This window comes from Carlito syrichta, unplaced genomic scaffold (genome assembly GCF_000164805.1).
Source record: "Carlito syrichta isolate Samal-C Ts95f unplaced genomic scaffold, Tarsius_syrichta-2.0.1 Scaffold49004, whole genome shotgun sequence".
Taxonomy (NCBI): Eukaryota; Metazoa; Chordata; class Mammalia; order Primates; family Tarsiidae; genus Carlito; species Carlito syrichta.
Genome location: NW_006993100.1, coordinates 12,189 through 27,528, shown reverse-complemented (window position 1 = coordinate 27,528; position 15,340 = coordinate 12,189). Strand labels below are relative to the sequence as shown.

The 15,340-nt window shown below is 39.3% G+C and overlaps 1 protein-coding gene across 1 annotated transcript; it reads left to right on the top strand.

Annotated features, from left to right (window-relative positions):
• Window positions 1–563: 563 nt before the first annotated feature.
• On the top strand, window positions 564–2,732 carry LOC103250197 (disintegrin and metalloproteinase domain-containing protein 21-like). The gene is given in 1 exon segment (XM_008048796.2): window positions 564–2,732. A coding segment is annotated over 1 exon segment (2,169 nt).
• The last annotated feature ends 12,608 nt before the right edge of the window (window positions 2,733–15,340 follow it).

Genomic DNA, 15,340 nt, shown 5'->3' with positions numbered 1-15,340 from the left:
ACATAAGAATTGCTGTGATTGTTTTTGAAGTCTCCAGTTTTGACAGTCAAAGGGGACTCTATCAATAGTTACTGCAAGAACAACAAGTATAAACCAATATTGTCATGGGCAAACAGAGTGACAGAGTCACACCCTATTGTTGTCTCTTTACTTTTGCTTTAACTTTTTATTACCAACATTTTCATGCTGCCTATAAGGATTGAGATAATTATTAAGTAGAAGTCTTCCAAATTCAGCATTTATCAACACATGGCCAATATTTTCTTTTCCAAACCCTCATCACTTCCCACCCATTAATTAAAAAATCAAAGCATTTTCTTGATTCCTTGATCAATTTTTTTTCTCCTCCATTCCTTTGCTCTCCCAGTTTCCTTATCCAATCCCATCACCACATCCATCCTCCTTTTTATTTATGTTTTCAGCACTGCAGCTCTGATGTTCCACCTCTGCCAGGACACAGATCCACAAAGGTCAGCCCTACACCCTGAGCAGCTCAGAGGGAGGAGCCAAACCCACTGAGCCCTACACCCAGTCCTCTTCTGCTTTGCAGAATTGGCTCCATCATGGTGGCTTTGGAGGCTGGAGCATCCACGAGACTTAGTCTCCTGCTGCTCTGGCTTGGGGTGTCTCTGTCTGTTCCTGACCACTCTCGGGCCGGGCCCTCCCAGCATTTGACATCCCCAGAAGTGGTGATCCCCTTGAAGGTGACCAGCAGGGGCAGAAGTGCAAAAGCCCTAGGATGGTTCTCCTACAGCCTGCGGTTTTCAGGCCAGAAACACCTTGTCCACATGCGGGTCAAGAAGCTATTGATGTCCACACACCTCCCTGTGTTCACCTACACGGAGCAGGATGCCCTCCTCCAGGACCAGCCCTTCATCCCAGATGACTGCTACTATCATGGTTATGTGGAAGGGGTCCCTGATTCGCTGGTTGCCTTCAGTACCTGTTCTGGGGGCCTTCGAGGATTACTGCAGATCAATGACCTTGCATATGAAATTGAGCCAATTAGGGTTTCTACCACATTTGAACATCTGGTGTATAAGATAGACAGTAACAAGACACAATTCCTACCCAGGGGATGTGGCTTAACAGAGAAGGAAGTATTATACCAATACTTGGAATTTGAAAAAGCTGAGAACTCAGATGTGAAAAAAAATTCTGCTGGCAACTGGTGGACCCACACATGGTTTTTGGAACTGGCTGTGGTGGTAGACCATGATTTCTTCATTTACTCCCAAAGCAACTTATCAAAGGTGCAAGAGGATGTATTTCTTGTTGTCAACATAGTTGATTCCATGTATAAACAGCTGAGTACTTATATAATTTTGATTGTGATTGAAATTTGGAATCAAAGAAATGTTTTCCCAATGATGAGCATAGAACAGGTTCTGGAAGATTTCTCTCAATGGAAACAAATCAGACTTTCCCAACTACAGCACGATGCTGCACATATTTTCATTAAAAATTCCCTTATAAGCATACTTGGTCTAGCCTATGTTGCAGGAATATGTCATCCTCCTATTGATTGTGGAGTTGACAATTTCCAAGGAGACATCTGGTCTCTTTTTGCCAACACTGTGGCTCATGAGTTGGGTCATACTTTGGGTATGCAGCATGATGAGAAATTCTGCTTTTGTGGGGAGACAGGTTGCATCATGGATGCTTTCAGAGTGCCTGCAGATAAATTCACCAATTGCAGTTATGCTGATTTCATGAAGACCACTTTAAACCAGGGATCATGTCTGCACAATCCTCCAAGATTAGAGAAAGTCTTCATGCTGAAGCGTTGTGGGAATGGTGTGGTGGAAGGAGAAGAAGACTGTGACTGTGGGTCCGTACAGGAGTGTGAACAAGATCCCTGTTGCCAGTTGAACTGCACTCTGACACCTGGAGCTGCTTGTGCTTTTGGGCTTTGTTGCAAAGACTGCAAGTTCCTGCCATCAGGGGAACTCTGTAGACAGCAGGTCAATGAATGTGACCTTCCAGAGTGGTGTGATGGGACCTCCCATCAGTGTCCAGAAGATAGATATGTGCAGGACGGAATCCCCTGCAGTGACAATGCCTACTGCTATCAAAAGAGATGTAATAACCATGACCAACAGTGCCAGGAGATTTTTGGTAAAGGTGCAAAGAGTGCATCTCAGAACTGCTATATAGAAGTCAACTCACAGGGAAACCGTTTTGGCCACTGTGGTTCAAATGGCGCAATATACCTTAAATGTAACACCTCTGACATTTTTTGTGGGAGAGTGCAGTGTGAGAATGTGGGAGACATTCCTCCTCTCCAAGATCATGCTGCTTTGCAGCACACTGACATCAATGGTGTCACCTGCTGGAGTTTTGACTACCATGCAAGGATGGACATCCCTGATGCTGGTGAGGTGAAAGATGGTACTGTGTGTGGTCCAGGAAGGATCTGCATCCACAAGAAGTGTGTCGGTCTGTCTGTCCTGTCACACGTCTGCCTTCCCGAAACCTGCAATATGAAGGGAGTCTGCAACAACAAACATCACTGCCACTGCGGCTACGGATGGTCCCCACCCTACTGCCTGCACAGGGGCTTTGGAGGCAGTGTTGATAGTGGCCCAGCATCTACAAAAAGAAGCATTTCCTTGCCACTAATTATTATGCTTTCTTTGTCTGTTTTGATTTTTCTGTTTACTGTTAGGCTTTTTAGGTATTGTCGACAATATTCTGGTCCATAGGAGACTCAAGCTCACTCATCGGGTTAAGAAAATGTTTCTAATTTAATATCCCATGCTTTATTAAGTTTCAGTCTCTTGGCAGCAGAAATGTTAGTACATGCCTGAAACTGAGCACATTTATGACTGTGATTTTCTCTTCCATCAGTATCAGAAACATTGGCATGAAATACAGGTAAATTCCTAACATGTTCCTACCTACTCTTCATTGTTTTAAGCAACAAATAAAGCACTCCTCCCCCACCCCGCACCGCCCTCTTTAGTCCTTTTTGTGTTTCTTATGCATGGGAAAGACAGGATGCAGACATCAGAGTGTCCAGGGTTGAATTTACCTCTCTACTGCCGTTTACTGATTTGGGAAAATTACTTAAATTTTCTGACATTCTGCTTCAAAATCTGAAAAGGGGGATGATAATAATATCTGTCCCACTCAACTCCTTGGGTTTATTTGGTAACCAAAACAGAGAAAGAAGTGAATTTTTGTTAAGTATAAACAAATTGTTGTTTGTTTAATAAAAACTCCTGACCATGTTCCCTGGGTGCCACCTAGCCAAGCTTGTCTATTGTGACTTTGTCTTAACCTGGCAGTTTGTGTATCCTTTCAGAGTACTTGCTTTGAATACCAAAATATAAACTCCATGAGGGCAGGGTCGTCTTTATCTGTTTTTCTCCTCAGTGTTGTATCCCCAGTTCCTGGAACAATACCTCATACACGATAAATATTTGAATGAAGTGTTGTTTAAAATGCAGCTGTTTATACCTAGTGCACTTTGTTGGTCTTTTTGTCCTTGACTTGTCTTCTCATCAGTCTTTTCTCAATGTTTTTGGAAAGCTTGTCTCTTGAAAACACATATTTCATCGGTTACTTTTTATAATGTTCAGTTAACTTCTGAATGGCGCTCTGTAAATTGAGTCCAGTGATCTTTTGGATATAGTTTTCCAGTATGTGTTGCCAACTTTGCATCCTGTAGCTAATTTTTGTTTTGAATATGTTTGGCTGTGTCATTCTCTGCACATTTGTACAAGTTATTTACATTCTCAAATTGCTGTTTACCATCTTTCCCCACTCCCTTGCCCTAGAAGACTTCTACTTTTCTTGCAGAAGTCAGGTGTGCCCTGTCACTTTGTGGCCACCCGTTTATGGTTTGATGCACTCTAAGAATAGAGAGGGAGGCAGCTTAACAACGTACAAGCCAGGTACAAACAGAGGAGAAGGACATCTATTCGAGCCATAGAAACAGGGAAGAGTGAACCAAGAATGCAATCTGATTAAGTACGGCAAGATTCACATGTTGTAAATGCATATGTCTATATGGGGGCAAAAGATAGCTGCTCCGAATTATTGATTCTTTTTTGAAATTATTCATTGTAAAAAATATTTGATGTTGATAATAGTGAAGTTTATTGACCTAATATCCTTTTATATTTGACGAGTTTTGTATTTCTGCTTGAGACTACTTTGAAATAATCTGTTGTTTTTTGTCTTTTCTGGGATCATGTTGGCTTCAGCTTTTAAGCTTAAATCTGGAATTTATTTTGATATAAGGAATGAGATATGAATCCAATTATATGCTTTTCCAAATGGGTAGCCAGTTGTCCCGATACACTTTATTGAATAAATCCCTTTCACTGCTTTACTGGTAAATTGAGGTTCTATGTTGTATTTTAAAGTTAATTTGTTAAAGTCACATTATTTTACTTGTAAGTTTTTATAGGAATCGGCACATTTTGCAATATTCTGATTTTAGGAAAAGCTGTATAGTTAACTGATATCGATTAAGTAGGGTTAGATCAATCTATTATATCAAAACAGGTGAGCAGAATTAACTTTTTTATGACAAGTGTAGAGTCTTACCTCCTGTTCTGATTTGGGTTTCTTGAAAAGGATGTAAGTGGAGTTAGTTTATTTGGAAAGCACAAACAAGGATAGATTGAAGGGCAAGTGAATCTAACCTTTGTGGGGCACTAGGTAATCTCTGTAGACTCTGAGAAGTAATGGGAAGCACACTTTGGATTATTTATTATTCCATGGCTCAGGAGAAAGCTGCCAGGAAGAAAATACCTGAGACACAAGCACTTGTAGTAGGAAACTATCAGAACACAAAAATTGTCTACTGTGGCTGCAAGTGAACACAGGCGGGACAAGGGTTGTAGAGTAGGCCATTAGCATTACTGCACCCAAGTTCCCTATGAAATTCAGATGCTTTATTTGGGAAATGAAATCCTAGGGAAATTAGAGTAAAAGTATTTGAAACTGGAAAGTATTGTGCAGCAGCTGCCAGTGGTGCCCACCTATATCTTCTTAGGCTGAACCTTGAGGTTGTCTGTAGTACTAGTGACAAGTTCTTGTGTATGCACTGTTCAGAATGTGCGTGGGCCATTCATGGAGCAAGCTGGAAGCAAGAGTGAGTCAATACACCTGAAAGCAACTCTCCAACAATGACTGGTGTTGTATGAATGAACATCACAGCTTCTCTAATCCTCATGGGACAACTCTGAGGTGTTTGACACTGTCTCTCAGAGAATCCTCAGTAGAATTTTGTCCTAGTTGTTCACATGGTCACCCAACTCATTCACTAATACATGCTTGAGTGACTTTTATCCCTTTTTGACTTGTTTCCTACTCCTTCACCATACATTCAAATTTTGGGATTACATCGCAAATAAACTACTCACACTAAAATCCCTGTCTCAGTCTGTTTCTGACTTTTGGTACTAAAAGTATTCCTTAAAAGGCAGACCCACAGGGAGAAAGACTCTAGAATCAGTTGCTTGTCAGATAGCAACTAGGACTCATAGTTGGAGCAAGTAAATTTGTGACCGCCCATGTGCATTATGAACCAAGACTAATTTGTAGTATATTAGGATAGGGTGCAGATGGAAGTGGCGCCCTGGCATATGTAATAACTTTAGTACTTGAACTGGAGCTATGAGGATTATGAAATTAGTTAACTGGTGGAGAAGCTATGAAAAAAGAGGGATGGCTTTAGGTCAAATAACTGTCAACTTGGGGCATAGTGTGAAAGTCATAAGGCCTCTATGACAATGATTAAAGAGAAACTCATCCTACAATCAGAGGGAAGACTGCTAAAACTATACTCAAGATTTGTCACAAATGTGAAGCATTATAAAGATTATTACATTTATATCTCTGGTATGTTTCTAATGTGAAAATCAGGGTCTGTGTTTGGTAAGAAATGTTACGCTCAGACTTTGGGTGGGGACATTTGAATAGAAGCATTTGAAAACTTGAATCCTGAGATTCTCATGAATGCTCTAGACCAGCAAAATTCATTCCCTATCCCTTGCTGGCAGAGATAATGCTTTGCCAAAGGTTATTCTTATCCTCTTGAAGGTGTGTTCTTACCTCTCTCATTGCATCTAGACCAATGACTAGTGTCAATTCTCAGAATGGTCCAAGTGAGACTGTTCATTTTTAGTATGAGAGCAACTGGACCATCATTCAAAAGACCTTTGGGAGCTGGCATAAGCAAAGACAACATACATAGAATTGGATCCTGAGGGTACTAGATCTGGAGAAATAGAATATAAGTTTATATGGGGAAAGCATTTTAATACGAGGGTACTCAGGATTTACCATTTTTACAAAGATATCCAGAGCTTATCGTAATGTGTTGCTGGAATTATGGCATCTTTGAGGCTTGGAAATGTTAATGGACTACAATAATTGCAATGGAAATGCTAGAACTACTTTGGAAGCAAAATGATGGGGATCAGAGTATTTAGGGAGAAAGGCATTTTAGAAAAGACTGGGGAGGCCGCCTCTGACTATTTCCCTGGAGGTCCTAGAGAACACTGTCCTAGGTAGTTAAGAAAGGTACTAGTAAGAGAGGCACAGGCATCATTGGGAACCTTAATGGTGGCTTCTTTGTGGGTCAGAGCTTATGGCAGGACATGGTGCTATAGAACTGGATTTCCTAGTATAAGAGAAGGTGATGAGATTCCAGAGTAGTAGAAAAAAAGGTGGTATTCCTTAACTATCAGAAGCAAGGTGGGCATAATTACTATAGTGGGCAATAAGACTGGAAAGGCAAGCACTAGGCCTAACCAAACTGTCTTTGAGGCCATGTCCAATAGATTTTAGTGCTCCAAGGGATGAGATAGATGAGACTCATATAGCCAAAAAAGATTAAAAGCTGGTGATCAGTTCGCTGATGCCAAGTTCTGCAATGGACATCTCAAGTATATTTTCCAGATGATTCAGATCAATTACTGATCTATTGCCAATTGAAAGAAAGAACAGGTACCTTTAAGAAAGGACCCTGTAATGCCATAAAAAAATAATAAGGAAAATTCTTGTACCTTGTTTCCCAAAGGGGACCTTGCCCCCAAAGCAAGTTTTTCCCTAAATGAACATTGACAAGAGTAAATGTAGGTATGAAAAACCTACAGCTAATCACACTTAATGTTAAAAGACTGAACGAAAAATATGTGATTAGCAATAAGCCAAGGGCATCTGTTCTTATCACGCCTATTTATCATTATACTGGAGGTCTTATCCATGCAATAGGTCAAGACAAAGACACACAGAAAAAAATAAAACTTATTTTTATTGGTGAAATTATGATTATTTTGAATTTACAAAATAAATTATACTAAAAACAATATAGAACTAATATGTGAATTTAACAGTGTTACATGATACAAGATCAATATGGAAAATATATTTCTATGTAGAGTGACTATTTGGAGAATAATATTAAAATTAAAGTAGAATCAAGATTTAAAACACTGAGGAATACATTGGATAAAATATGTGCAAGCCCTATATAATTAAAATCACAAAACATTGCCAAGAGAAAATTTTAAAGGCCAAAATAAATTTTTTGTTGTTAACATGTCACTTCTTCTTAAACCACAATAAGATTCAATGCCACAATAAAAATTCCAGAAGACACTTAAATAGACAATGACAGACTGATTTTAAAATTTGTATGGGAATGATCTAGTTTAGTCAAAGCAATTTTGAAAGGTAGTCTACAATTACTCTTCAAATTTCCTCATGCCTCTATGCAATTAAGTTGTCCTCCATAACCTACCTTATGCATCCACTGATATCATTTTTATCACCACAAATTACTAATTTGGATTTTTCTATAAATATGAATGGTATGTATTCTTTTGAGTCTTGCATATTGCTTCTTACACTCAGCATATTTTTTGAGATTCAGCCATGTTACATAATCAAGACTGTAGTACTGGCCTAAGAAAAGACATGCAGATCCGTAGGACAGAATAGGCATCTAGAAGGAGATCCACACACGTATACTTATTGATTTTAAGGCAGATTTGCATAGGTCACTTAATAAGGAAATGAAAGCAATCTCAATAACAATTCTGGCACAACTGAATATCTTTATTGAAAGAGAAGCTTCATTTTTCTCTGTGTCCCAAGATGGGTAGAGAGACCTGCATTGGCCCCCTTGCCTCTGTTCACCCTTCAACCTGGGACCCAGGGGCGATAGCCACACCCCCCTGGGATCTACCATCACTGATCCAGAGAAGACACTTCAGGAACAGACATGGAGAGATGGATGCCCTACCCCACACTGGACTAGACACAGACACATTAAATCTGAGTGGGAGACTTGGTGGCAGTAGCAGCAGTGGTGGACAAGTTGGGTGCGCCAGAATCTGATTTACTCTCCTCCCACAGCAGTCCTTGGGGCTAAGAGCCACCTGATCAGCCTGTGCTGAGAGTAGATGGGAGGGGCTGGAGACCAGAGTCCACTCCCTACCATAGCAGCAGCCAGCAGCAGTGGTGGTGCTTGGGAAAAATACCTGAATTTCCAGAAATGGGCACAGAGGGAGCTCTTTTTCCTCTGTTTTTGTTTATGTGTTAGTACTTATTTTGTTTTGTTTGGGTGTTTTTTGTTTTTTCTGTTTGCATTTTGGTGTTTTTAAGGGTGAGTGAATCATCAGGGGTTTTCTTGTTTGTTTGCATGTTTTTTGTTTGTTTCTTTGTTAGTTGGTGTACCTGTCAGTTTTCCTTCTCCTTCTCCTCAGTCTTCATCTTCCTTTAGTCTCCTTTCTTCCTTTTTCTATTCTTCCAGTTTACTTATTTCATTTTGCATTCCGGGGGCATACATACACCCCTACCACATGGGCAGATTATAAGGTGGTGGGAAGCGGGTTCCAGGGGGCCCACACACCTGTCAGTGGATACTGTGATCTGCAGATAGCTTCTGAAACACAGCTCCCACCACCACACCTTAATCAAATCTCAAAACTGCAAAAAGCACAACCCCCTCGCTAGTTCAACTTCAAAATTCAACAAATCCCAAGGATCTACATAAGGAAGAATAAGAGATTCAGCAAACAAAAATGAAAGCTATCCCCCATCACTGAGCAATGGTATTAGAGAAGGAGGGGAAAGAGGGAGGAAAAGCATCACAAATGAAGAAGAATCAAAGGAAGAATACAGGTCCCATACAGGCTTCTGGGAAGACAGCACATGAGAATACAGACTTTGGAACTCAAACAATGAAGAGCCCCCAGAATTACTGGTCCCAAACCACAAACCCAGAGATCGACGTATTAACAGAGAGAATAAATAAAAATGAGGATAGACAAGAGGAAAGAATGAAGGAGTTGATGACTGACATGATGGCAATAAAAAATACAGTACACAAAATAAATTACAAACTGACAAGCCTGGAAAACAGAATAAACCAAGCAGAAGGAAGAATCTCAGAGCTTGAGGACCAAAATATGGAACTAGCCCAAACTGTTAAAAACATAGAAAAGAAATTTAAAAAGATGGAACAAAGCCTCCAAGAGATATGCAATTATATCAAGAGGCCAAACCTAAGATTAATTGGCATTCCTGAGGAAGATAGAGAAACAGAGACCACACTGGAACAGTCTATGAAAATATCCAAGAAAAATTCCCTCACCTCATCAGAGACATGACCATTCAAACACAAGAAATTCAGAGAACCCCTGCAAGACATCAAATGAGAATACCAACTCCGAGACACATAGCAATCTGCTTACACGAAGTAGGTATAAAAGAAAAAATTCTGAAGGCAGAAAGAGAGAAAGGTCAGACTACTTACCAGGGAAGACAATTAGAATAGCAGCAGACTTATCTACAGAAACACTATGGACTAGAAGAGACTGGAGTCCAATCTTCAAAGCTCTCAAAGATAAATGATTCCAACCAAAAATTTCCTACTCAGCTAAGCTAAGCTTCATCAGCAACGGAGAATTAAAATGTTTCCTAGACATTCGATTTCTAAGAGTTTATGCTGCCTCCAGACCAGTTCTACAAGAAATGCTTAAGAAAGTATTAAATACAGAAGAAAGAAAAAAAGAATGGCCACACTCTTCCCAAGAATACAAGAGAAAGATTGAAAACACACACATAAATCAACCCAAATATCAAAGAAAATCAACAAACAAATAAACAAACAACAACGAGCCCTATAAGAACCTCATGACAGGGATAAATTCTGACATCTCAATAATTAGTCTGAAAGTGAATGGACTGACTGCACCACTGAAAAGACATAGAATAGCAAACTAGATAAAAATAAATGATGCAAAAAGACATAGAATAGCAACTAGATAAGAAGAAATGATGCAAAAATATGCTGTATTCAGGAGACTCATCTCACAAGAATGCACACTCACAGACTCAAAGTAAGAGGGTAGAAAACAATTCATCAGGTGAACAGAACACAAAAGAAAGCAGAAGTTGTGATCTTAGTATCAGACAAAATATTTTTTAAGTTATCAAAAATTAAAACAGATATGGAAGGTCACTACATAATTATAAACGGTTCGATCAATCAACAAGAAATATTCAACCTAAACTTATATGCACCCAACTCAGGAGCATCAACCTTTATAAAGAAGCTTCCAGGTAAACTAAAAAAAGACAATGACTCAAAAACTGTCATAGCTTGGAACTTAAATACCCTACTCACAACCCTAGATAGACTGAGGCAAAAAATCAACTAGGAGATCCAGAACCTCAACTTGACACTTCACCAAATGAACTTAATAGATATCTACAGAACACTCTACCCAACAACCACCAAATACACATTCTACTTATTACCACGTGGAGTGTACTCCAAGATAGACCAAAAATCAGGCATAAACAAATTTCATAAGATCAAAATACTGCCATGCACCTCCTCAGACCACAGTGGAATAAAAATAAATATCAACACCAACAAAGCTACCCAAAAAACTACAAAGACATGGACACTGAACAGCATGATGTGGAACAACTCCTGGGTCAACACAAAATCAAAGCAGAAATTAAAAGATTTCTGGAAACAAATGAAAATAAAGACACATCTTCCCCAAACCTCTGGGATACTATGAAAGCAGTAGTGAGAGGGGAGTTCATTTCTTTACAAACACGCATCAAGAAAATAGAAAGATCACAAGTTAACAGCCTAACAAATCACCTAAGGGAGATGAAAAGACAAGACCACCAAAACCCTAACTTCAGCAGAAGAATCCTGATCACCAAAGTAAGAGCCCAAGTACAGGCCCTAGAAGACACAAATATCATAGAAAAAAAAATCAATAGAACAAAAAGTTAGTTCTCTGAAAGGATAAACAAGATTGTCAGACCCTTAGCCAGACTGACCAAATAAGAGAGAGAAAAAGTCCAAATGACACAATCAGAAATGCAAAAGATCAAATCACAGCGGACTCTGAAGAAACACAAAAAAGTATCAGAAATTACTACGCACAAACCTGAAAACCTAAATCAGTCTTATTTCTGTTCTGGACTCTCCTCTTTTTCTCTCCATCCCCCTCTAAGTAACCATGTTGCTAACTTTTAATTTATCTTTCCAGTCTTTCTTTTTGCAATTTTAAACAAGTAAGTGTGCGTATTTTAATCAATCCTTTTTCTTACAAAAAGAGTACAGCATATTACGTACAATGTGCTGACTTTTTATCATTTAGAAACAAGTCCTGAAAATCATGTTGTATCACTGTAAAGAAAATCATGTAATCATGTTTATCCCTTTTAAAGGTTGCACTTATCCATTGTGTGGAAGTATCATAGTTTATTCTATTAGATTTCTATGTCTGGTGTGATGGACTGAATTATTATGTCTCACTGAATGATCATGTCATATGCTACACCCTGATTTACACTGGAATTTTGGGATGGGGGGATCTTTGGAAAGTGATCAAGTCATAAGAATGGAGTCCTCGTGAATGGAATTTATGCTCTTATAAGAAGAAACATGAGAGAGGTTGTCTCTCTCTACCATGCAAAGATATAAAAAAGGCATCTCTCTGCAACCAGAAACAGTGACCTCATCAGTGACTGAATTATCTAGCACCTTGATCATAGTCTTCTCTGCTTCAAGAACTGTAAGAAATAAATTTGTGCCTGCGTCTCTGGCCAGAGTAGCAGCCCCAATGCTCCACTCCTGTGAGACCTCAAACTGGCTAACCCCTCATGTTCACACAAGAATCTCTGGCCTGAGAAACATCCCAGTGAGCCTGCCTTTGAAAAGCTGCATCACCACTATGACAAACTTTCATAGCCTAGGCCACTGAGACCCACTCAAACAACACCAGCAAAAGATACAGCTGAAGAAACTGCACAAAGACTATACTACTGTGTTTACCTACAACCAAAGTGAATGCACCCCACCCAACCACTATCCTAAGACTCATCGTTTATAGTTTTTCACTACCCAAAAACATTGGAAAAGGCAACTGTTTGACCAGATGCATAGAAACAACATAGGGACAGATCAAGCATTAAAAAGCAAGGGAACAGGGCACCTCCAAAAGAACACAATAATTCTCCAATAGCAAATTCCAATCGAAAGGAAACATTTAAAATGCCAGAGAAAAAAGTCAAAATAATAATCATAAGGATAGTTGGTAGGATAAAAGAAAATACAGATAAACAATTCAAGAAAATCAGAAAATCAGTTTACAATTTGAATAAGAAATTCTACAGAAAGATAGACTAATAAAAAAAGAATCAAAATCATTTAGCTGAAAAATTCAATGAGTAAAATTTTTAAAATATAATTGAAAGTTTTAACAATAAACTAGATCAAGCAGAAGAATGAATTTCTGAACCTGAAAGCAAGTCTTTTGAAATAACTTAGGCAGACAGAAAATAAGAATAAAGAAAGCCTACAGGATTTATGAGACACTATTTACACAACAAATATTTTCAATATGGGAATTCCAGAAAGAGAAGAGAAAGGGAAAAGTACAGAAAACATTTTTAATAAAGGTAAACCTGAAAATTTCTCAAGCCTGGCAGGGGGATGGACATCCAGATCACCAAATAGATTCAACCCAAACAAGATGAGGTGAGTGGATTGCCTGAGCCCATGGGTTAGAGACCCGCCTGGGCAAGCGAGACCTCATCTCTACAATAAAATTAAAAAAAATTAGCTGGGTGTGGTAGCACACGCCTGTAATTCCAGCTACTTGGAATGCTGAGGCGGAAGAATCGCCGGAGCCCAGCAGGTCAAGGCTGCGGTGGCCGGCAGCGGCCACTGCACTCCAGTCTGGGTGACAGAGTGAGACTCCAACTCAAAAAAACCACAAAATCTCTCCAAAGCATGTCATCATTAAATTGTCAAATGTCAAAGACAAAAAAAATTAATAGCAAGAGAAAAGCACTGTGTCATATATAAGGGAGTCCCAATTAGAGGAACAGAAGATATCTCAACAGAAACCTTAAATGCCAAGAAAAAATGGGAAGATATGTTCAAAGCACATACACACATGCACACACACACACACACACACACAAAGCTACCAGTCAAAAACACGATACCCAACAAAACTATCCTTCAGAAATGTAGAGAAATGGTCTTTCTCAAACAAGCAAAAATGAAGGGAATTTATCACCACTAGACCAGCTTTATCAGAAATGCTTATATCCGGAAGCAAAAAGGCAATACCATCATGAAAACACAAAACATTTTAAAACTCACTGGTAGAACTGATACACAAAAGATAAAGAAAATGAATTCAAATCTTATCACTACAGAGAATCACCAAATCAAAAAAATAATAAAACAGGAAATAAGAAACAAAAGATATACAAAACAACCAGAAACAATAAAATGACAGAAGTAAGTTTTCACCTATCAGTAGTAACCTTGAATGTAAACAGATTAAATTCTACAGTTAAAAGATATGAACTGACCAATTAGATTTAAAAAAATCAAGACCCACCGGGCTCGGTGGTTCAGCCTGTAATCCCGTGCCTTTGGGAGGCTGAGGTGAGTGGATTGCCTGAGCCCGCGGGTTCGAGACCTGCCTGGGTAGCAAGACCTCATCTCTACAGTAAATCAAAAAATCGGCCGGGCGTGGTAGTGCATGCCTGTAATTCTGGCTACTTGGAAGGCTGAGGTGGAAGGATCGCTGGAGCCCAGCAGGTCGAGGCTGCGGTGGCCGGGAGCGGCCACTGCACTCCAGTCTGGGCGACCAAGTGAGACTCCAACTCAAAAAAAAAAAAAAATCAAGACCCAAGTATATGCTGCCTACAAGAAACTTCACCTGTAGACACAAAGTGAAGGGATAGAAAAACATATACCATGCAAATGGAAACCAAACACAAAAAGAAGTAGCTATATTTATATAATATAAAACAGACTTTAAGTTAAAACTGCAAAAAGAGACAAAACAACACTATATCATAATGAGATCAATTCAGCCAGAGGATATAACAATTATATATGCACCCACCACCAGAACACCCAAATATATAAGACAAATATTATTAGATCTAAAGAGAGAGACCTCAATACATTAATAATTGGGGACTCCAACTATTAATAAGCCATCTAGATCCCCCAAAGGATCCCCCAAAGGCCATCTAGATCCCCAAAAAAACTGAACCATGGACAAAAGGACCTAACAGACATTTGCAGACCATTCACCCAACAGCTAAAGAATATACTTTCTATTCATCAGCATATGGAACAATCTCCAGAATTGACCATATGTTAGGACACAAAACAAGTTTCAAAATGCTTTTGGGAGGCTGAGGTGAGTGGATTGCCTGAGTCCGCGGGTTTGAGACCCGCCTGGGCAACGAGACCTCATCTCTACAATAAATCAAAGAAGCAGCCGGGCGTGGTAGCGCATGCCTGTAATTCCGGCTACTTGGAAGGCTGAGGTGGAAGGATCACCGGAGCCCAGCAGGTCGAGGTTGCGGTGGCTGGGAGCGGCCACTACACTCCAGTCTGGGTGACAGAGTGAGACTCCAACTCAAAACAATAAATAAATAAATAAATAAGTGATATAAAGCTAAGACTCCAATGAGATAAAGCTAAAAATCAAGAACAAGAGGAACATTCAAAACTGTACCAATACATGGATATTAAATAACATGTTCCTAAATGAGCGGTGGGTGATGGAGGAAAATAAGAAAACTTTTTTTTAAATTCCTGGAGAAAATGAAAATGAAAAACACAACATATGAAAGCCTATCAGACACAACAAAAGCAGAATTAACAGTTTATAACAGTAAGTGCCCCTTCCAAAAAGTAGAAAGGTTTCAAAGGAACTATCTAGCAATGTACCTCAAGTAACTAGAAAAGCAAGAAAAAAACCAAACCCAAAATTAGTAGAAGAAATAATAGATCAAAGCAGAAATA